Source organism: Podarcis muralis, chromosome 5 (assembly GCF_964188315.1).
Source record: "Podarcis muralis chromosome 5, rPodMur119.hap1.1, whole genome shotgun sequence".
Classification (NCBI taxonomy): Eukaryota; Metazoa; Chordata; class Lepidosauria; order Squamata; family Lacertidae; genus Podarcis; species Podarcis muralis.
In genome coordinates this window covers 22,148,525-22,172,450 of record NC_135659.1, presented here as the reverse complement: position 1 = coordinate 22,172,450, position 23,926 = coordinate 22,148,525, and the positions used below count along the sequence as shown (strand labels likewise).

The following is a 23,926-nucleotide window of genomic DNA, read 5'->3' as shown; positions in this document are numbered from 1 at the left end:
TGCTTTTCAATCTGTTAATATACAACCTTACATCTCCAGTGCCCTATCATTTAGAGAAAAGATACCCAGCAGTACATCCCTTGGAACTCCTCAGCTCTCATAAATATATACCGGAATATAGTCTGTAGAGGGCCTTCTCGGTAGTGGCTCCCGCCCTGTGGAATGCCCTCCTATCAGATGTCAAGGAAATAAACAACTATCTGACTTTTAGAAGACATCTGAAGGCAGCCCTATTTAGGGAAGCTTTTAATGTCTGATGTTTTATCCTTTTTAGATTTATTTATTTATTTATTTATTCATTCATTCATAATTTTGTTGGAAGCTTTCCAGAGTGGCTGGGGAAACCCAGCCAGGTGGGTGAGGTGTGTGTGTGTGTGTGTATGTGTGTGTGTGTGTGTGTGTGTGTGTGTGTGTGTACACACACACACACACACACACACACACACACCGTATATAAAATTTTATTGTGGGTTTTGGTTTATTTTTTTAACTGCTGTTATTGTATACTGCTCCGATCTCCTTAGGGGGAAGAATGGAATCTAAATTATTTTTGATATCCAGCTAACTTGTGAATGTCAATATGAGGTACAGGAAAGAGCCTGAAATGAGCATCTTTATCAATGTAGCTTTTTCATTTGATTTACAGACACGAGAGAACCAAGTGCCAGGTGAAACTATGCTTGAGAATACAATAATACAAATGGTTTCAAAGAGTAGTGTAGAATCTTATGTCAAGGGTACTCGGTGATGTCCTCACTTCTTAAAGTTGGATTAAACATTTTGCAATTATTATTTTTGTTGCAAATAATGTTTTGGGCCAACATTAAATATTTATTAAATCTCCCCCCCCCTTTCATGAACAAACACTTTATTTTTAAATGTTAAAAAAGACACACCAAAATTTAAGTTGAAAAGAAAAAAATACAAAACTTATCTTGATCTTTCTAGGTGTTGCTATGTATTTGAGTAATATGTTGTCAAACCAACAGCATTCCTAAGATGCATTAAACTAATATTTCATAAGAATGCCTCAACCCTGATGATGTATTAATGTAATACATCGTTAAGGCGCCATTGCTCTTATGACATATAGCTCAAAATATTCCTATACTATTGAAGCACTACCTAGGGCATCTAGATTTGCTCGACCTGGGAAGAAAGAGAATGTTTCTAATGGCTAAGGTGTTGAGTTTTTGCAAAGGGGGATGCATAGACAAATGCAGCTGAAAACTAGATGTATCTGGAGGAAGCAATGGCATTGCATAGTTTGTGAAATAAAAATAAAGACTGAAGTTGTAAAATTCCTAAATGCCAAAATAGGAGCCGGAAGATTTGATCCTGGCTACTCTTTTTTGATATTGCACAGAAGCACACACCTTTTTGTGTAATGTGCAAAGGGAAAACTACACATTAGCATGGAATTTACGCATCTTACCCAGATTTCAGTATTGGTGCCTGTAAGTTTTATCCCAGATGTCAAACAGCAGCTTTGGGGAGCTTTGGGGAAATTGTACAGGGGAAAGGATTAAATAATAAACACACCCCAATCTGATTTGTCCACTGCTCTAGGCTACTGCTATTATTATTATTTTTAAGAAACTGAGAGATCCTAATCATAAATCTGCATCACACATCACACGTAGTTGTGCTCTCACATTGTGTGGAAAATGAGCAGCACCCTCTTCTCATGGTACCACAAGTGGTATAAACACATAGCAGTGCCATTAGGCATGGACTTGGGTCCGGCTGCCCAGCTCTCAGGGAGGCCCAAATGAGGCACCCTGGTTGTCAACCCCTCGGCACTGGGCTGAACCTGGGATAGCCACACAGAGCGATCTCTCAGCAAAATGGTGGTGCTGTTACTGAGATCCCAGTAATAGCTGTTTAGGTGGCTGGCTGACGTTTTGGAAATGCAGCCTAGAGGACGTGAGTTGGAAACCTGGCGGGTGAAACCAGCTCTAGTGTAGAGTGTGGTTGCCAAGTGAGTAGCCAGGAAGGAAGAAACCATGGCAAGAGGGTAGGTTGGAGCACTGCAAAGGTACCAGCAGACCTGGTCTGGTGCTCCTACCATGAGTCCACTATGCCACGCTCACTGCCTTGTATTCGCCCCTCTCTGTTTCGTCATGCAGCAGCGGTGTGGGCCAATGAGGTCAGGTCAGCACCACACCCTGCTACTAACACGCTGCTCAGGGCTCTCGAAGCTGGCAGTGCTCCTGCAAGCAGGGGGATGCAAATCCCACTGGCAATTGTATAGAGTGTCTGAAGCCATTCCCCAGAACCAGTTCCACTGAAATAAAATGGGCTTTATTCCAAGAAAAAGATGGTATAGCTGTTAGCATCACTGTATTATTAGTTGTATTACTTGTAAATACGGTGTAACAACACATATCTAAATACGCTGACATGCGTTTTTCATTAAGTGAAAACCTGCAGCGCTGTGGTGCATCTTCTGCTGGTTGTACTAGCACTGTGCTGAAAGCTGCCCTCCAGTTTCTGAAAAGCCCCCCCCCCCCCTGCAAAACAGGATTTTCATTATTTGTTTTATTCTTAGAGCGCTTTAGAATTTCTTTAGAATTTGCTGGGTGTAGAGGTTTGACTTCATCACTGGCAGGTGGTCAAGGGTGGCTGGTTGTTGTTGTTGTTTTCCTTTCCAATGAACTTTGCAGCTTTCCTTGACTGCTTATTCTTGTTGATCTGAAATATCCCCATGGGAGGAATGATCTCATGATGTCTTTTCTTGGGCTTTCACTTTTCTTGGGCTTTAAGTGTGGTCACCCAGGGAGGCTGCGGATTGCAGATTGCTGCTGAGATGATTTGTAAAATGAAAGAAAGAACACTCACTCTCAACCACTGCTCAACCACCTTCAAAATAAGGTCAATGTGACCGCCTAAAAACAAAACAAAACAAAACCCCCAGGAGAATTTCACCTCCCTTTGATCATTTTCTCTGCATTTGAAAATTAACAAAGGAGACCCCCCCCCCCCCAATTCATTGCATGAATGACAATGCAGGTTTGGATGACCCTTGGGGTCCTTTCCATCTTTACAATTCTATGTTTGACAGAGAAAAGCAGACAGAAATGTGGGAGAAACTTTTAACATACTGCTAGGTTGCACATTTGATGAGTGCTGGTAACAGGCGTAGAGCAGATGAGTTGTATTGGTGTTTTGGCCATACCCATCATGTCTGCCTCTCAAGCAACAACAGCTCGGACTCCAGTTGTTCACCTGCGACATCTCTACTCTTGCAAGATTTATGAGGATTAAAAAGGGAATACATGGCACTCTTCAATTTTTCAGAAAATTTTCATTGTATGCACAATTAAGCTTCTAAACGAGAGTTATACATTAACGTCTATAGTAGCCTATTAGTTATAGCCAAGATACTTCCCTCTGGAATACTGAGAGATAAAGTGCTTCTGTGTGTGTTGGTGGTGATGGGTGGAAACATACTTGACTTTTTAGGCGGTGGAAACATGTTAGGCAGACCTACCTTGAATGTGTGGTGTTAGTTTGTGAAAAGTGTTTGGCTGCGATATAGCTCTTTTTGTTCATAGCCTGGGGAACTGGTACAATTTCCTACTCTCTCTCTTTTAAATGACATGAAAAAGATTGCAGTTAAGAAGCGAAGGAAGAAAGATGTGTCTTTGCTTTTCGGTTTCCTAATCCCTGCCCACCCTCCACAATACACCTTTGCCAGATAACAGAGTAGTTCAAAAAAGTTCCCTCTACCAATATTGTGTGTGTGTGTGTGTGTGTGTGTGTCTTGAGCCTTGTTTGGCTTTGACGGCAACTCAAGTAGGGTGGCAGTGTTACAAGTAGCTGTGATAGGTCACAGGCAGCTTTGACAGCTTGGCACATTCAGTGACGAGAAGCAGTTCTCCAACCTAACAGATGCTGCTCTGCTATTCCCTTTGATCACTACATGGCTGCTTAAGAGGTATTGCCGCTGCAAGTGTGTCGTTTTCATTACGGCGGCGAACTACTTCTGATATCAAGTGAAATCCGCTGGGACTCAAACGGCGGTCTGCATTACATGGGAACGAGATGTCTCCTTAGGGTATATGCGCTAGACATAATAAAAAAAAATCCCCCTTTACCCAATGATCCAGTTTCTTTTGGGATGTTTATGTTAAAAAAGGGAGATTAGCAAAAGACACCCTATTTGGGAAAAAGTGAAGGTTTTGTTTTTTGTTTTTAAAAGAATTCTAACAAAAAAAAATGCTGCTTTCATTACCCCCCATCGGTGGGGTGTGGAATGGCTCGGTAAAAATTTGTGGAATTTATATTAAAGAAAATGCAAGTGATTCACATAAGAATGGCTTCTGGTTGTTTTAGAACATGACATTCCATGTTTTGGGGGCTTTCTCTTCCCAGTAGTTGCCATCTACCTCGAATAGTATAATAACCAAGGGAGAAAACTAAACCTTCCTTCAAAAGAGACGCTTTAGGCCTTCCCAAAGTCCTGGATTTTGCTTTGAACAGCAGAGCCCCATCCCATATTGAGCGCTGCTTGGGAAGAATATGGAGTTTCAAAGGTGGCTTTCAATGGGGCCTAAGACCTGCCCAAAGCCATGACTGGTTCCAGAAGGCGACAAGTGACATGGTGTTGCTGACACCTGTGGAATCTGGAGAGAACCTTCAAACAAAACCATCCTATGTTCGTAGCGCTGTGTGACTAAAGGGCAGCACTGGAATTGAGAATGGAGCAGGTCACCTTTGGGTACTGGAAGATTATTATTATTTTTAAGTGATATGGCATTCAGATAACATAAATAGTTTGGCTTGCTTGCATGCGTCATATGGCAGAGGGCTGTTGGGTGCATTTTCACTTGGTGCGCCATATGCACCTGCAGTTTAGGGGCCCACTGGCAGGTGCAGTTATTGTAGGTGCTCCCCAAAACTGCGACATCTCTAGAGGAATTTTTGACTTTCCCTTTTTAAACAGCAGAGCCTGTGCCATCTCATAAACTGCTTTTTGAATGTCCCCCCCGGACTTTCAAAAGTGGTTGCTGTGTGGTAACAGGAGCTGCTGTTCAAGGAAACCAAGCCAAAAGCCCACTTGGATGCATGGGATGAGACGAGTTGCATAATCCCAGCATGTACTGAAAATGTAAGTGACAGAAGTAAGGCATTCTTACTCCTGAAGTATTAATAGGTAAAGGTAAAGGGACCCCTGAACATTAGGTCCAGTCGTGGCCAACTCTGGAGTTGCGATGCTCATCTCTCTTTATTGGCCGAGGGAGCCGGCGTACAGCTTCCGGGTCATGTGGCCAGCATGACTAAGCCGCTTCTGGCGAACCAGAGCAGCACACAGAAATGCCGTTTACTTTCCCGCCGGAGTGGTACCTATTTATCTACTTGCACTTTGATGTGCTTTTGAACTGCTAGGTTGGCAGGAGCAGGGACAGAGCAAGGGAGCTCACCCCATTGCGGGGATTCGAACCGCCAACCTTCTGATCGGCAAGTCCTAGGCAAGTCCAAGTCCCGAAGTATTAATATGTAAGCACTATTTGTGCCGCATGTGTAAATTGGTCTTAAATTGGTCTTAAGACTGCTCAGTTCTAACTCCTAAGGCAGAGCTTTCCAAACAGTATGTCGCAAGGTGTTAGTGTGTCAGCTGCAGTGTTAGCTGTTTCGTGCGAACGCTCCCTGTGCTCCCCCCCCCCGGGCTGGAAAGGGGTTAGTTTAACCTCCGGTTTGCTAGTAAAACTAAATTACTGTGTTACGAAATGATGCATGTTTAAAAAGTGTGTCACCAACGTGAAAAGTTTGGAAAGCTCTGCCCTAAGGCTTTTCTTCCATCGACTTGATTCGATATGAGAATTATTTCCTGGCTTAAACCTACAGATGGGACTGTCTCTGAAAACAGCCCATCTCCTTGGTATAGTAAAGGAAAGTGCTAGCCTTCCAGCCAGATGCTGTCATCTGGACCCATGACCTTATCTTTACTGTTAGCCAGATTACTCTTCAACCTGATCACTTCCAACCGTTGCTTTTCCTGTTTTGACATTCTCTGGCATTTTCTTTATTTAAGGCCTGCACAAGTTCCTACCTTGCATTTTTCATTCTCTTTGTGGGCTGTAAGAGCACATGATGATGGTTACTTCCATGGTAGCCTTGACACCTTTCATCTATTGTTATTATTATCATTAAATAAAATTTAATACAGTCTCCACAAAAATAATAAACTTAGCATTGAGTTTATAGTAGATAGCAAATTTCTACCACCAGTTTCACAAACATCTGTAGAGAGCCTACAATGAACAGTAATGTTTTAGGATTCTGTAAAATGACACCCTGACACCTTTCATGAAGTTGATCTGACATCCCAAAAAGAAAGGAAAAATAATGAAAGAGAAGAAGAGCAAGTTTTGAGAGGAGAGACTGAAAAAAAAAGAGATTTTAATTAAAATGTTTGGAATTAGACGGGGAAGTGAGTGAGCAACAAACGTCTCAAATATTTTAGAATGTGCTGAAATGCAATGCACTGATGTAGAAACATAAAATTGAAATTCTCTTAAATTTGGTAACATTCTTTGTGAAAGCTTCTTTGCGGTCTGACACACTACAATGTAGGAAAAGGCTTTGAATTTCCGATTCGTCCAGTTTATGATTCTTTAATTTTGCATATCAAATAAATATTGGATAAGATTCAGAATTTGGCAAAACATTTAAGTTTTGTCACCCAGATTTTGTCAAAATTTAAATTCTGAATATGACCATAAAAACGTGAATATTATTATTATTTATTTCTAAACAGCTTTTAACCCAAAATTCACAGGGCAATGTACAAAATATAAAAGCATACAAAATAAAACTATAAAAACATACACTCATACCTCATGTTGCGTCCACTTCAGGTTATGTGTTTTCGTGTTGCGTCCTGCGGCAACCCGAAAATGCTGGAACGGATTACTTCCGGGTTTCGCTGCTCGCGCATGCGCAGAAGCGTTAAATTGTGCCACGTGTGCAGATGCAGTACTTCAGCTTGCGTCAGTTCCATACAGACGGGCCTCCCGAACGGATCCCGTCCGTAACATGAGGTTCCACTGTATGTATAAATATAGGCTTAAAACATGCAATAAATAAATATGCAGCAGAGGTTAATTTCAAAGCAGTAAGTGAACAATAAAGCTTTATTTGCTGAATTCATGCCAGAGGCCTGAGTAAACAAATAAGTGTTTAATAAGAGTTGGAAAAACAAAAATGAGGCTGGCTGTACCTCCAGTGAGAGGAACTTGAATTCTCTGGATTTCTTTGATTTTTGCAGGCATCACATGTAAATCTCATATTGTCAGAAATAAAATACTATTGCATGTCATCTTTCAAATACTAAATAGCAAATGCTATCAGATGCTAATACCTCTGCATGCCTTGTCTTAAGAACTGTCAGAATACTAATTTTGACAACTATCAAGCTTTGGCTCATTAATTTCAGTGGGTTTATTCAGTGGGCTAGTAGGACTAGCACTGAATTCAAATGTGAAATATTTAAGCATTTCAAGTTGTGTGCTTTTGCAGAACTCCCATTAATTCCAGTTCAGCTAGTCTGCAAATAATAACTAAATTAATACTAATTTATCACTACTATGATTTATTTCATTTATGAATTGCTTCCCAGCAGGCATCCCAAAGTGATTTACAATATAATAAAATACTAATTCCTGAACTAGTGGGTTTTGTTTTTTGTTTATGTATTATGCATTCTGTTCATTGTACGATCACCTACTGAGACAAAGGTAAAAGGTAAAGGACCCCTGGACGGTTATGTCCAGTCAAAGGTGACTATGAGGTGCAGCGCTCATCTTGCTTGCAGGCCGAGGGAGCCGGCGTTTGTCCTCAGACAGCTTTCTGGGTCATCTGAGGTAACTGGTCAGACAAGGGATCTGCAGGCAGGCACTATGAGAAAGATAGCAGAATTGTTTCTGCTTGGAAGTCTCGCAACATGCTTCAGTTCTGAGCAGGTTATCACTGAAGGGAGCTACCAGACTTCTGAAAGAAGACTGTCCTATGATAGTCTTTCAAACAGAACTCGGGGTAGCCAAAGGTGTGCTTGGCAGATGTTGTTGGGCTGCAAGCATGTAATGGGAACCAAGGCAAGAGGTGGGCAGTTTCAGTAGCTGTTTTAGGGATGTTCACCTAAGACACCTTGCAGCCATGGGCTAGCACTGCATGAAAAAAACCCCTTCAATATCAGTGAAGCCATTCACAAGATTCAGAAGAGGATCGTGCATTTATATGTTTTGCTAGATCAAGGCTTCCTTGAACTTGGATATGGTGACATTCTGTTTATAGAGAAGTAGGCTGAGACTTCCAAATTGTTTCCATACTTTGAAACAGATGAACTCTATGACTGCAGCCCATTACAGCCAACATCAGCTTGCAGTGAAACTATTTTGATGAGGGGCGGGGTGGAGATCGTGCTGCAAAAAACCCAAAAAAGCTTGGTTGCATTTTAAGTGTGATACTTCAAGAGAACAATTCTACCTTCTAATATATTGGAGAACAATTTCTTCTGGACATACAGGATAGAGTAGAACATTGTATGTCAGATATAAGTTAATAGCAGTACCACTTAATAGAGGAAATCTCTGAAATACATAAACAATCATTTTTTCCAGGCCTAGTTCAATAACTTCAAAGCAATTATAATAATAATACACACTTTGTAACTTGTATTTCTTCTAGATTCAAAGTGAATCAGGATAAATATTAACGAAGCCTTATAAATGTTGTGGTTTTACTGTATTGTTATTTTCTCTCTGCTCCCTCCTGGCTTTCCATTTCAGTCTGAAATGAAGTAGCTGGGCAACACCATAGAACAGTTCAAACCCAGTATTTACATGACACGCTGATGTCAGTCATCCTCTTAGCTGACCTATGTGATCCTCCAGATCAGGTCGCTTAACCTTATGGGCATGTTTATTAGTTCAAGAGAGCTTGTGTGCGTAGGTAAAGGGTCACCAGACTTTTTTGGTCCCATGAGCCCATTTGCAAACAGAAGAGGTTGTAGTGGGCACCTCAAACCAAGCACAAACCACATCCTAGTCAATTGGGTACAAAAGCATTCTTCTTCCCAGCCTGTCTTCTTCAGGGGTGAAGGGAATGTCGACACACGCCCTCGCGGGGGCTCATGTGTGCCCATTGAATTTAGTGGAAGGTGAAGCATCATACCTGTATTCTCCTAGTTTAGGTCTAACACCGTTTCTCCTTTCCTTGCTTGCTTAATTTCAGCTAGTTACTTGATTTGAAAGTTGGCAAAAGAAACTATAACTAATGTGGGTGGAATAGCAGGCTATAGTTGTGTTCAGGCATTTACCTGGGAGCAGGGGGGCACATATAAAGCCCTACTCCCAATATCCCTGGGGTACACTTCAGATCTTCATGCTGATTAGCATAAAAGTCTGAATATAGTTTTCAAGCAGATCTGTTTTAACGAGCTTGGAATCTTTCCTGTGAGTGGGAATCCTATCTTATCTGGATTTTAGAGTTTCTAAATGTGTTCAGTTAAGCACATTTTAAAAAATCTCTTCAGACTTTTGCACCAACACAGGGGTGAAGAACATCAGTCTTGGGACCGAGCACAGCTATCTCTTATCTGGAAATCTCCCCAGATCATACCCCTTAGCATCCCTGCTTTACCCCGACTGGAATGTCTCTTTGAATTCTGATCATGCTTCTTATTTGCCTGGAAGGGAGCGTAAATAGGGCTTTATGCATGCAAAGGTAAAATTAACTTACTGTACAAAGGTAAAATTTACATGGGTTGCTTTGCCCACTTCTGTCTCTGGCACCATCTGGCCCTGGCATGTGGCCCTCAGAAGGTGTCTAGAAGGAAAAGTGGCCCTTGGGCTAAATGCACTCCTGCACTAATGGGATGATCTGAAGCACAGTTCAGGAAGTAATTTAAGAAATAAGTAATCAAACTGGCACATGGGCAAAGAGTAGGGAGAGCAAGAGGGAAATGTATAAGCTGGAGGCTCACTCCCAGCAAACCATAGATAGGTGTTACATGTGAAGCAGGCCACCATGTGCTTGGTGCTACCCCCAGAATTAAAGTCAAAGAGGAAGAGTCTTCATCGAGGAGCACCATGTGGAGCTCCTGGATAAACAAGAGTTTTGCCCTGATCCAGAAAATTGTGAGCACTACTGTCTCTAGCCCCTAAGATGAGGTGGAATCTGAGCAAATAAATTCAAGCTGACAATTGATGCTGCGAACCCTCCGTTCTAAGAAGGCATCTCATTTTATCTCTGGTTGTAATATGAATATGTGTGCCTTGCCCTGAGCCTTGTCCATAGCATAGTCTCTGCAGCTAAATAAGTAAAAGAAATCCACTGCTCATTATATTTCTGTGTACAGCTGGAAGTTAAATCAGATGCTAATCAGAGTAAACTTCTCCTGGTACTACATTGCTAGTGTATTGCACTCACTTTGCTATTCTCTCTTCTATCTTTTAATTATACCCTGGAAAAACAGAATTGGGGGTATGGGTTTTGCTGATGATTGTGATTTGATATATAACATACTCAAACTTCACTTGAGTCTTTGACACAAATTTGACTCCCAGCTATCCAAAGTAATGTTAGAGTTTGCTATATTATTATATCTGACAATGTGGATTGATGCCATCCTGGGAACATATGTTTCTGAAACTACAGTTAGTACATGATTGACATGCTATACAGGAAGTTTCTCTTTCTGCCTTGGATTTGACTGAGTTTATTGTACTCCCATGGTCCATTGCATGCTGAATTTGATGCAGACTGTAGTAGGAACAACAACTTCATTGGAAGTGGCTTCAGGAACAAAATTAATGGAGTGGGATTTGCAAGGAGGGAGGGTGGGGAATGAGGGCAATGAATTAATCAGCCACAATTTTCTCCCATACCTTGAATACATTGTTTATAACATCCTTTGCTAACCTAATGCCCTCCTGATGTTTTGAATTACAACTCCCATCAGCCTCATTCAGCAAATGACTCAAGCTCATGGAAGTTGTAGTACAAAACATAAGGAGATAACCAGGTAGGTGAAGGCTGGTTGATAATGTATTGTGTTGTGCAGTATTCCAGTTGTGGAATGGATTCTGTGTAGCTTGTCTCTTTAGTTACTTATTTCTGTGTCTATGGAAGTACATTGTTTAACGATCACACTAGGCAGAGTTGGTCTGAGGAGATTTGAGGCGGGAAAGTGCCCCACGAGGGGGCCTTTCCTAAAACAGTAGGTCATCGTTTACCTGAGGGTAGCAGAGGCAAACAATTGCTTTTAATTCCCCACAAATATCCCAGAGGACCCGATCATTCTTGGAAATAAAAATGGCTGCCTGCCGTTTCTAGGCAACCCTGCCACCCTAGGTTGGGGTAGGTATCAGGGCTAGGGTGCTGAGGGCCTTGCAGCTGGAAGAGTGTGTGCCAGCCAGGTGATAGCCCTAGGCCAGGGGGTGCCACCTTGAATAAAATAAAATATTGGGGGCCCCAAGTAAGCCCTGCTTACATGATGTGGTGCATGCATACCATCTGAGTAGCAATACCCATCAACTTGGAGGCGGGGAATCCCTCAGATATTTTATTGGGTGGGGGGGCTCCTATGCTCTAGGCCTGATAAAGAGGAATCACTAAAATAAAATGGTCTTTATTAAATAACTAGTAATAACATCATATTGCCTATGCCTGCTCAGGGCCAGCTCCCTTAAGCTTTAGGCCTGGCTTCCTCAACTTTTACATGGAAATGTCATAAATCTTATCAGAATGAGTGGGCAGACTGGAATGTACAACTATGTAGCAGAAGGGGATGCTGTTTTTGAATGCTTCCACACAAACTCCCTGCAAGTAGAGCACTAGCATAGCAGAGGGAGATGATCAAGCTCAGCTACTGCAGGTAGGGAGGACCAGAAGAAGACATCTGCTGCCAAAGTTCTTCCCACAGTTTGTGGCTACAAATTTTGATGTTGAACATGGGCTAGATTCAAGCTTCTGTTTCCACTCTTACTTTAGGGTAGTGTCTCCCCGCTTCACCCCCTCACATACAATTGCACTGAAGTGGTATCTTTTGTCCCAGAAAGCCTAGAGAGGGGAGACTGATCTTCCTTCAGCAGTATCTGACCTCCCACGTCAGCAATGCCGCCTCTGTTTTTGAAGTGGTGATCAGGAGCCAAAATACCATGTTTTCTAGTAGCAGCAACATCTGTCTTCTTGGCAGGCTCTCCTGGCAATTGTTTGGAGAACTCAGGAATTGCCCCTGGCTCTATCAGGTATATTTACATTGATGAGAGGTTATGCTGAACTCTTGCGTTTGCTGCCTGCCTCTTCTATTGTCTTGCCATTTCTTTCCTCTGCCCCCGTCCTCCCCACCAAGTAAAAACAGTTGGTAGGAACGAGAACCAAATATGTGAGTTGATTGTTTTCATTAGTTACCCTCTGAGAATGCTTATCTATAGCAAGTCCCATTGACTCCCATTTAACTTTGTATAGGATTGCACCCTAACAGTGCAATCCTATGTATGTTTACTAAGAATTAATCCCGACTTAGAAGTGGATATAGTATTCCAGCCTTAGTACTTTATTCAGCATAACTGGAGAGGTATCAATAAATGACAACCAAGCTACACAGTCATCATCCCCAAATGACTATCTGTGTGATTTCAGTCTGCTAGTGTGGGAATGAGTGTTTGAATAATATCTCACATTAAAACAAAATATTTCCCAGGGAGAAGGTTCTAGTATATAGCCTTGTCATTTACATTCTACTTTTTTACATTCAGGAACAGGGATACCACATGTATAATAGATGATGATCATGTATTTTACTTTTAAGCCACAGGTGCAAGGCAGGTGCCAAATTTTGAAAGTGCAAACCAGAGACATTCAGTGTCTCTACTTGCTGCCCCACTGCTTAGCCCAAAGTCACATCTACACCATATGTTTAAAGCCTTCTTATACCACTTTACAGTCATGGCTTGCTAAGGGTGCCTAGAATTGTTAGGAGAGCTCCTCACAGAACCGCAATTTTCAGCACCCTTAACAAATGGTAGTTCCCAGGATTATTGGTGGGAGACCGTGGCTGTTGTATAAGAGTGCTAGAACTCAATGGTGTGGCTGTGACCATAAGCAAGAAAAAAACAAGGTTAATAGTTTGACGCTCAAATTTATTTGGATCCTATTTCCAAAAATATACTGAATGCATAAAACAAGGATGAGTTCTTAATGCCACATTTTAAAAGATAAAAAGAGTAAATTTAAAATAGGTGGCTTGGCTGCATGTAATGATGTGCGAGGTGAGAGCTTTAAGACCGTGCGCTGTATAGCTCACAAGGGTTCAAGTAAGCCAAGTTTTGTTGCCCAGGACTGCAGAACAAAGCAGGTTATTACCGTAAGTCAGGTGGCATTCAGCTTGTAGGTGAAAACTGTGAGAGAGAATCATTGTAGACAGGCTGCTTTTGATGCCACAGGAATGTAAAAAGAGCCCTGCTGGATCAAGCTGTGGCCCATCCATTCCAGCACTCTGTTCTCACAGAGGCCAACCAGGTGCCCATACAAAGACTGTAAACAGGATCTGGAGTACTGCTCTACCTGCTGTTGCCAGCGACTGGTGTTCAGAAGCATGCTGCCTTTGACAGCAGAGGTGGAACATAGTTATCCAGGTTAGCAGCCATTGATAGCCCTATTCACCATTGATTTGTCTAATCTCCTTTGAAAGGCATCCAAATTGGTGGCCATTGCTGCCTTCTATGGGAATGAATAACGTAAGTTTTAACTATGTACCGTGTGAAAAAGTACTTTGTCTTTTTCCAGAATCCTCCATTATTCAACTCCATTGGATGCCCACATGTTCTAGAGAAAACTTTCCTTATTCTCTTTCTTTACAAAACCATACACTACATAATTTTCTACACTTTCCTGTGGACTAGGTCTGAAATATTATTTTGTGTAAATTCTAATCCATGCTATCCCTTATTAATGAGTTAGATCACTGTCCCATTTAGCTTTGTATTGTCTTCTCTGATTAGCTGCAATTCTCCACGGTCTTGGGTATTTTCGAGACCTGATAGTAACATTTTAGCTGGTGATGTCAGGAGACTGCACGACAGACCTTTCTGCATCAATATTGTTCTCCACCTCTGCTATGGGATGTCTCTCCCCCTCTCTCTCTCTTTTTCTTTTACAATGAAGTTGTCATAGAAACAATTTTAAAATGATCAGAATGGCCATATCAATATTTATTGAAATACTGGAAATAAAAATCCATTGGTGTTGAGAAAATTCCTGGCAAGAATTGACATGAGACAACATGAACTTCACAGATACAGTAAGAGAACTTTAACAAGTAACTAACTGCACATTCTAAAAGGGTTGCATGGATTCAAATGCCAGGCAGCTGCAGAACATATTTGTAATACAAATATTCAGACACTTACAGATTGTCTGGTTACAAACACTGAACAACTATAAGAAACCAGCCAAAGCCAAAACCTTTGAATTTTAGTCTGCTTTTACTAATATGTAATCAAGAAAGCAATTGTAAGTAAATGTATTGTTACAAAGTGGTTAACAATTAACATTAGTTTTGCAAGCTTGGGCTATCAGAGGGCTTCTCGGAACCACAGATATTGACTAATATGTTCTCTATTTTATTTGAAACTGTTTCCATTAATCATTCTTTGCCTTTAACATCCTTACATTAATGATCTGGTTGTGTCTATTAGATAATTGTGCTTTGTTAGTGGTTTTATTCTGCTTTCATGATTTCAGTAAAATATGCCATGGTTTTCAACAAAAAAGTTAAGGGCTTACAAAATACTGGTGTGTGACAGTGTACAAATCCTCACCATCCATATCTATATGCGAACTGAACACTCTCCTAGTTACCTTTTAAATGCCACTGTTGATAACTTCATTTATTTTCTTTTTTTTAAAAGCAATGTTCCCATTTGTATAGAGAAGGTAGGGTGAAAGATCCTTAAGACAGAATTGATGGTGCATGATACAAATACCTAAGAGCTGCACATGCTAGACTTGGCTAAGTCTGCTATCCCCACCCATCTTTACTGCACAAACAAATGTTAGAATCCAGGGCAAGTCCTTCAGACAGACATCCTCCAGGAGACTTGGGTACCAACAAAAAGTGCTCTTCTCAACCATCAGCACAGCTACCAATGCTGCTTCACCAGCTGCTAGGTGAACACCATAATTAGTATTCTTATGATGATGGGAGTGGAGTAGTTCTGCCATTTGGAAGGGTGAGACATTATATGTAATTTGTCAACTATTTGGATTTTATTGGCTGGGATTCAAATAACTATTTTAGATGCACCCAAGGACTTAAGCATCTCTAGTGAGATTTTTTTATTTCCCACCCCTTCATTAAACAGTAGACCACAAAAATCTCATATAATCATAGAAGGGACCACAGAGTTGGAAGGGACCAAAAGGGTCATCTAGTCGTTTCCCCCTGCAATGCAGCAATCTTTTGCCCAACATGCGGCTTGAACCCACAACCCTGAGACTGAGTCTCATGCTCTACCGACTGAGCTACCAAGTGTCTCCTTAGTTTCGAAGGAGACGCTCCAAGTGGCATGGCAATCTGTTGTTTGATGCCCACTAGTCCAAAGTTCCTCAGTAAAATGGTTCTGTTGATCCCAAATATTTATTTTTACCACAATAAAGTCAGCCTGAGGCTGACTTTCAGTGAGGGTGTTTGAGGGTGGACAATCATGGGACAGCAGAAGTATTGGTAGCAGGGCAGACAAGGGAATACCACTTTGTATTAGCAAGGATTTTTTGTACTTCATTCTTCCCCACACTTCCCTCATGGCTCTGATCCACAAGGTAAAAGATTATTAGACCAGATCCATGGGGTGATAAAAGTCTCTGTTCTGTACTAATACAAAAGAAATAAACGTTGTCTTTGGTATACAATGTCCACTGCTTAGAAAAGAATTTTCAGGTAAGAATGCACCTCACTAGGCTCACGTGAAATAAAGGAAGGTGCGAATCACTAAATTTACAATAGATTTTAAATAAACCACATTTAGAATTATAAAGATTTACAGACATTTAATCAAGCAAATGATCTTAAACTGTAAAGATCCTTGTATGTCCCTGAACTATGTTCCACTAACTTGAAGACATGCTGTAATAAACACATATATTTGGCTTCTTTATTCTGGCTATATTTTTATATAAAGATGAAACCAAGGAACAATAAATTAGCATCATAATTGTCTACAATGAAAACTGTGATATACAATATAAATAAACTATTTAAAAGCCAGCAATCCTCATGAAAACAAACAAAGCTAAGGGAGTAGAAGTTTTAATACAGTTTCTACAAGTGATTGTGCAGCCAATAATCTAAAAATTAAAAAATTAAAGTATAAATGAGATTCCCTTATTGATTTTAGTGTCTCACGACATACAGTAATTAAGTACTGGTAAACTAATTACCAATCAGAAAGCAACATTAAGGAAATCACTGCTTTGCAACATCATCACAGTTCCCCCCACCCCAGGACCTAACAAATGTAAACAACCATCATCTTTCCCCCCTTCAAATATGTAAAGTATTAATACTTTCCCCCCAAACATACATTGATCTGCATCTGTATAGTTACCATTTAGAATTCTGAAATAAGGCAAAGCTTTCTTAACAGTGGCACTGCATTTTATAATACTGATATCTTCATTTTGGATAGTGAGTTATTTGTCCTTCTCCAATATTTGTTCTGCAGCAGACTTTGGTCTACATGGACCTGGCAGTATCACTCTTCTGTCCTCACATATTTTTGTTTGAATAATTGGTTTAAAATGTATTTTCTGAATCCATAGACTGTACTAAAAACTACCAGTAATACTAACCAACCAGCTTATACATTTTGAATATTTTTAAATCTTGCATAGGTAAAATCATTTATTTATTTTTTAAAAAAAGGTCTTTTATTACCTACAACGTGACCCAGAATTTAGTTAAAGCTGAAGTACTTGGATTTCAGCTTGTGGGGATAGGGGAAGATGCAGAATCATCTGACACAGTGGGGTGCTACACCAGTACAGGGAACTGTATGATTGTATAATGCATTGCATTCTCCCTTTGCACTGGTGCAGTCCCTGAGATGAAGTCATCTAAAGTTGGCAAAAACATGCATCCTGGGCCACACCAGGACTGTGAGGCCCAGAGGCAGGGCCAGGGATAAAAACAGACAGCTCAGGGCAGAGTGAACGAACAGAAATCCCTAGAAGTATAGTGAGTTCAGAAACAAGTGGATGGACCTCAGATGGAATTGGTTAATCATGGGTAGAACCAAGGTAGAATTTGGCCGGTTATCAGCCTTGGGCAACTAAGACGCCTCAGCAGGGCCTACTGGCACCAGTGCCTGGCAATCCCACTCTAGGGCATAGTGTGGAATTTAAAATGGCATCCCATACCTCCCTTCCAGTGACCAGGCAAGCCCATAGGCAGGGCCCACCAATATAGAAGGGGCCCACCAAAGGACCCTTATGGGTCTGAGGACCCCTCCAAATCCAGGGTCCTCTTTAACCAGGAATTGGCCATGTCTGACTTTTGTTGACTTTTCGGATCCTGATACAGTTGTACCTCAGGTTAAGTACTTAATTCGTTCCGGAGGTCTGTAGTTAATCTGAAACTGTTCTTAACCTGAAGCACCACTTTAGCTAATGGGGCCTCCTGCTGCCGCCGTGCCGCCGGAGCACGATTTCTGTTCTCACCCTGAAGCAAAGTTCTTAACCTGAAGCACTATTTCTGGGTTAGCGGAGTCTGTAACCTGAAGCGTATGTAACCTGAGGTACCACTGTACAGGCTTTCTGTCAGGCCAGAACTGTGGCCGACCGGCAATTCTAGAAAAGATCTGCACAACCTGAGACCCACCAATCATGTAATATGGTACTTGACAAACCTCCTGTTCTTTCTGTCTTAGGTAGGCAGCAAAAACAAAAACCAACAACGCAGGGTGTTTGTTGAGCCCTTGAGAGGCTGTAATGGATGCCCAGCTGTCTGTGTTTAGCTTTGTGATGCAGCCCTGCTGTTACGACAGCATAGATGCTCATGGGGCGTGGCAGCCACAGGTTGGCGGGCAACTTGTGCATCCCATCACTGTGTCCAAAACTCGGGGGCACAGTCTGAAGCCACTGAAATTAATTGCTTTATTAAATCCAAGTAATTCATTTTATCTAGGTTGCAGATTAAGTGCGGCAGATCAAGAGATGCTGCTGACTGAAACCTTGAAGAAAGAAATACTGTTTTTCTTTTCAATGACAGCCAAGAGGCTGAGTAGTATCTGCAAGCTTATTATTTGGCACTAAAAGCTTTGAGAAGCCATTTCAGCAAAGCTTGAGCCGCTGCACCGGAAACACGATCCAACAGCGGTTGCTTTGGAGCAGCTTAATTCTGACGCTTGTAGCCGTTCCTCCTCCCATTGGTGGAAGAGGGATACTGCCTGGACGATCAACATGAACACAATGACAAAAACAAACTTTGGAAACAAATTAAGAATGTCACACTAGTTTATGAACATTTTTTTTTAAATATTAGCTGTTTGCAGGCCTGAGTTACAGACAGTCCCCCAAAGCCCCCACTCTAGGCTGTTTTGGTGGTGCTAGTGTGTGTGTGTGGCCTACTTGAGATCTTTTTTAGATTGGTGCTACACATCCTTTCTGGAGGAGAGATAAGAATGCAGATCTTGGAAGGATGCCATAGGGTGACTGCAGTTTTGTGTCCATCAGAGGTGTTTTCAGTCCTGCTAACAAGAAGGGATGTAGTTTCCCTTTGCTCTGTTAGCTGAATAACACAGATAAAACTTGTTCCTAAATTTCTCAATAGTGGCAACTGGCAAAAGTTTTAACTTACAAAAATTGTTCCTTCCTTCCTTTTTTGTTTGTTTGTCATTGGCAACGGTATCCGTATCCATTTGTAATCTCCTTTCATTCTAGTGATAAAGTCCTATACATGTTCCTTTGGGGGAGACTGTGTAGGGTTTGATTCACAGTTTGCAATACAAATACCCTGATACATCACTTATTTACTATTAAGTATTTGATTATTACACCATTGGGGGGGGGGGACAAAGTTCCTTTAAACCAAGTTCTTTTTAATTAGTGTCGTTTGGAGTAGTTCAGAGTATTTTGCTTTTTCTCCTCAAAAGCAGAGGCTTTAAAAGGATATAATTTATGCTCTCTTTGCATGCAGCATTTCAATGAGGAGGTTATTACACGGCACATCCCCGTTCAGGTGTTTATAGTAGAGGTATTCTTCAGCCTGCATACTGATTGCCCGGATTTCTGGAAGTCGCAGGAGAAGCTGCCCAAATTTTTCTGTCTGCTGTGGATAGTTGCACATTGTGTAGTCCAGCAAAGCAGTATTCACTTGTTCTTGAACACCTTCCACCAGCTGGAAGTTCTCTAGGGTTTTGACATCTGAATAAAAAGTAAAAAAAAAGAGAGAGAGAGAGAATCACATTATATATGTATTTAAAATAAAAAGACACATTTTAACTCCTGTTTATTTAAAATGGTGTTTCACTGTATTTTGCTCATGACAAAAGGATGCTTTACATGCTGTTGAATATTCAGGTTAAATCCCTCTGCCAAGTTTCCTGGGAAAATGATCACAGCACAGCTTTAGTGGAGCGTCTTGTTGAAATTCTGCATATACCTCAGATCAATTAGACACCAATGGATTTTGAGCAAGGTCAGCTGTCCCCCCCCACCCCATCTTATGGAGGCAAAGGCTGAAGACTCCTAACATAGAGGACTGTAATATATTGCCAGCAAATGAGTCCCCAGAGGAAGGCGTAGCTTTAACCCGACATATTACACAATTCATATAATTCTGTATTAATTTTTCTGACCCAAGGTGAAGTCTCTGTCCAGGATATGATGCAGTTAATTCTAATAAAAAATGACAGGGATCTTGTTTCTTTTTGACATTTCCTAAATTATTCTGAAAGCCTTTGACTTGTCTACCCTTATGCTAATGAACCATCTGGTACACTCCAGTGACTGCCAAAATAACCTGCTTGACCTGAATCCCTCAAAAATACATTTTTCAATTACTAAATTCTTTCCTTCTCTCTCTCTCTCTCTCTCTCTCTCTCTCTCTCTCTCTCTCTCTCTCCCCCTGAATTGAAACCATTGTCCTTTAGACAGATTGACTAGTATATCACATGGTGGCTGGATGTCTATATATTAGTTTTTTCTAGCTGTCAGATGATTTTGACTTTTTCTGGAGGTCAAATAGTTTGCAAATATTTCCACACATCCTGTACTTACTCATCTGCTTCAGTATCGTCACCACTGAATCCTGGAGCAAAACTGATTGCTGGAATGCCTTCTCTCACATCAACATACTGCTCTAGAAGCCTGCTTTTTAGGCTTGGGTGATGTGGCTCATGTAACTCTCTAAAAGGCAAGTCTCTAAATGACTGAGGGGGAAATGCTTCTCTAATGAGGGTTATTCCAGGCTAGGCACAGCATAAAACCTCTGCTCTTATGTATAGATGGGTCCTCTCTCACACTTTCAATGCACATTTAACCATCACACGCTGTCCCTCCACTCCACCAGCCCCCTCTTTTTAGCACAACTCTCTCTTAAAGAATTAAATAAAAATCTGTGGCTATGAAGCCACGGGGGTGCGGGAAGATGAGGGATCATGCTCAGGTGTTTAAGCAGGTTTAAAATCATGCGATGGCCTCCCATCACCACATATGCAAGAACCAGCCAAATGAAAGTGTTTTCATTACATTGCATTAAATTGCATTGCTAAATGGTACAGCTCAAATGATGGGTCTTCTAACCTGGCAAAGACTTCTAACTGTACTGCTGACAACCAATCGCTGGTACTTGTGACAGGAGGTATGTAACTGACAACAACAAACTTTGCCCTGCAGTCCCAACTTTTGTGTGTGACCGTATCTTTTTCCAACATAGCGTAAATACTTGAAATAGTCTGCTGCTTCCTCAGTTTGTATTTATAGGTAAGGCCATTTCTCATTCATTTTTCATTGCATAGAGCATTTTGTATACAAAAGTAAATTACTCTGAATGGCTAGTCCTTACATCTCTGTTTCTGCACAGAGATCCTTGATAGCAGTGAAAAGATGGCATAGATCTTAGAATAGAGTACAATCTGCTCTGAAGGTGTTTGATCCAGAGATAGTCTTCATTCATAAAGTATTGAATGTGTTTGAGGTCATATTACCAGACTTGAGGCAAATCCCATTAGCTCTATAGGTATTGATAATAAATGATGAAGAAAAACAAAATGGGGGTTGTGGGTGTGAGAGGAAAGAATTGCAGTATATTATTACGACAATTTACATGTGCAATGATGAGTCAGTTAGTGAAGTCCGATGCTCTTATTTTGTATTGGAATGCGTTCATAGTTTTGTCATGGGAATTTATGGCTTTTTAATAAAATGTCTCATAGCAGTCTGATTTATTTTAAAAAATGAAACAAGCAAGGTGGTGAAAGACAAGTTTCTGGCAAAGACTAACACTGAAGGGAAAGTATTAAATAAATTATGCCTCTCAGAGAACTTCTGGTGTCTCTTGCAAAAACTTTAAGACTAGTGCAAAAAAATCATAATAAGGGTTGTCTTTTTGGATTGTGCCTTTTAAATAATGATATCCATAATGGGTTATGCATGAAAATGCATATTAAGTGATCATTTTGCTCTCCTTTACATTGTAGTGGGAGATGGAGAGAAGGAAAAAAAAACCCTCTTTGTTACTGATGTTTTAAAATAAGTTTTAGTCGCACTGATGGTGGTGGAGGCATTTGATTTATTTATAGAAAATTATTTACCTTCTGGAAAAAAAGACTGTGAAAAACTAATGGCAAATGTTGGGGAAATACAAATGCAATGCCAGCAGAACTGTATTGATGTCTGCGATGTCATGAAATCAAATCTATAACTTTAACAAGACAATCTTTGGAGCTTAAAGCACTTCTGCTTTTTGTAGTATTCAGGTGGCTTATACATCTGAATACTCAACAGTGAGTCCCTTTGCTTAAGCATAATATTAAGAAATCAGCACTTCCAAGTTCTAAAAGTCTTGTACAATTAAATATGGTGGAAATGGCATCCTTCTTCCCACTCACCCTTTCAGCTCTAACTACAAGGAAAAACATTTTTTGTGTTGCCTCAGTAAGTACCAATCTCTTATCTCTTCCACTTTATTCACTCAGGGACTAATTACCAACTTTTTATGTGAAACCGTCTTACTGTGTGCTCACAGTGGGGCGCATCTCTTTCCCAATCCTTATTGGAGAGTAAACCCTGAGGTCTTGTGGAATATATTACTTTTTTTTTTACAAGCACTTGCAATAGCATTTCTGTCAAAACACTGAATTTTGTCTCCTCTATAGTTTACTTCTGAAGATAAAGACTATTTTTTAAATAGAGGTGCCAGTATTAGTTCTGTAGTCACTCTAAAGGTCTGTCAGCATCCCCAATTTTCAATGGTTTGTCCCTCCCCCACAAAGCAGAGATTTGAGCTCCAGCTTCTGCATATGAAATTCAGCTTGCACAGATTGCGTTAGCATATTTTTTTTAAAAAATGGGTCTGGCCTTTAGAGGGGGAGAAATATAAAAATATTTAGGTTTCAGAGAGGCTTCCTTCCCCTCTTATATTCAAGACATGAAAAACTGAAATTTGGTGCACTATTAATCTATAGAGAATGCAGACTGGTTTGGGAATTTTGAAAAGGAAAAATGAAAGGGAATGAGAGATTTAGGTCTGAAAATGGTTACTGTGCTGGAGCTGTGTAAGTACTTTTCAAAGAAAGTTAATTTATTTTCATTGCACATCTTGGATATCTTACTGGGTGCACTTATTGAACACATGGCCCTCACAGCTTTGTACCTTCATGTATAGTGGAATGTAGTTAAATAACCAGAAGCAAGTGTAATAAATGGGCCTCTTACTTGGTCAATATAGAACATGTCCACACAGAAAAGATCAGAAGTCAATGCTACGAGTGTTTTCCTATGTTGCTGCCATGAGACCACCTCCACAGATAGCATTGCTTCATAGATGCATGCAAATCACTTAAGCACGGTGGTAACAAGTTGTGGCATGCATGTGTAACTTGCCATTCACAGGTAACACACCGTAGGCTTTTGTATTGCTTCAGATGGAGTTTTGGTACTGCCTCTCATTACCTCAGGCAGAACGATTGTATTGTCTCATGTTACCTCAGACACTTTGTCTCATGTTACCTTAGAACCCAATGCTGTGCCAGTGGGTTCCACTGGTGCAGTGGAACTTCCATTTCCTCTCCCCATACACCCCCAAAATCTATTCAGGGGGTCCCCAAACACCTCAGGGCTGTTTCTTAGGGGGTGTGGTGATGGTGGTGGAGGGGGGAATAGGAAGAGGAAGTTCCACTGTGCACATGGAAATCTTTAGACCAATGGAGCTGTAGCACTGGATTCAGTCTAATGGATTATATCATACCTTGAAAAGAAATTAATGGACATGATTCATGTGTTGCAATGAGTATAAAAGGTAAAGGGACCCCTGACCATTAGGTCCAGTCGTGACTGACTCTGGGGTTGTGGCGCTCATCCCGCTTTATTGGCCAAGGGAGCCGGCTTACAGTTTCCAGGTCATGTGGCCAGCATGACTAAGCCGCTTTGGCGAACCAGAGCAGCGCACGGAAACACCGTTTATCTTCCCCCCGGAGCAGTACATATTTATCTACTTGCACTTTGATGTGCTTTCGAACTGCTAGGTTGGCAGGAGCAGGGACTGAGCAACGGGAGCTCACCCCGTCGCGGAGATTCGAACCGCCGACCTTCTGATCGGCAAGTCCTCGGCTCTGTGGTTTAACCCACAGCGCCACCCAATTCCCATGCAATGAGTATACTCTGTGTATAACTTAGCTGCATACAATTTAATGCTTTTCCA

General features: G+C 41.1%; 1 protein-coding gene and 1 long non-coding RNA gene across 5 annotated transcripts in view; one reads left to right on the top strand and one right to left on the bottom strand.

Moving 5' to 3' along the window:
* The window catches only part of LOC114598668 (uncharacterized), a 123,590-nt gene that overhangs the window by 30,056 nt on the left and 69,608 nt on the right, over nt 1-23,926 (top strand). The gene's annotated exons all lie outside the window — the stretch shown is intronic.
* Nucleotides 14,199-23,926, bottom strand: part of NR5A2 (nuclear receptor subfamily 5 group A member 2) — a 118,929-nt gene continuing 109,201 nt past the window's right edge. For all 4 annotated transcript variants that reach the window (XM_028732582.2, XM_028732585.2, XM_028732584.2 and 1 more), the window contains exon 7: nt 14,199-19,428. In XM_028732582.2, the coding sequence (XP_028588415.1) occupies nt 19,181-19,428 (248 nt within the window). In that variant the 3' untranslated portion in view covers nt 14,199-19,180. The remainder of the gene's footprint in view (nt 19,429-23,926) is intronic.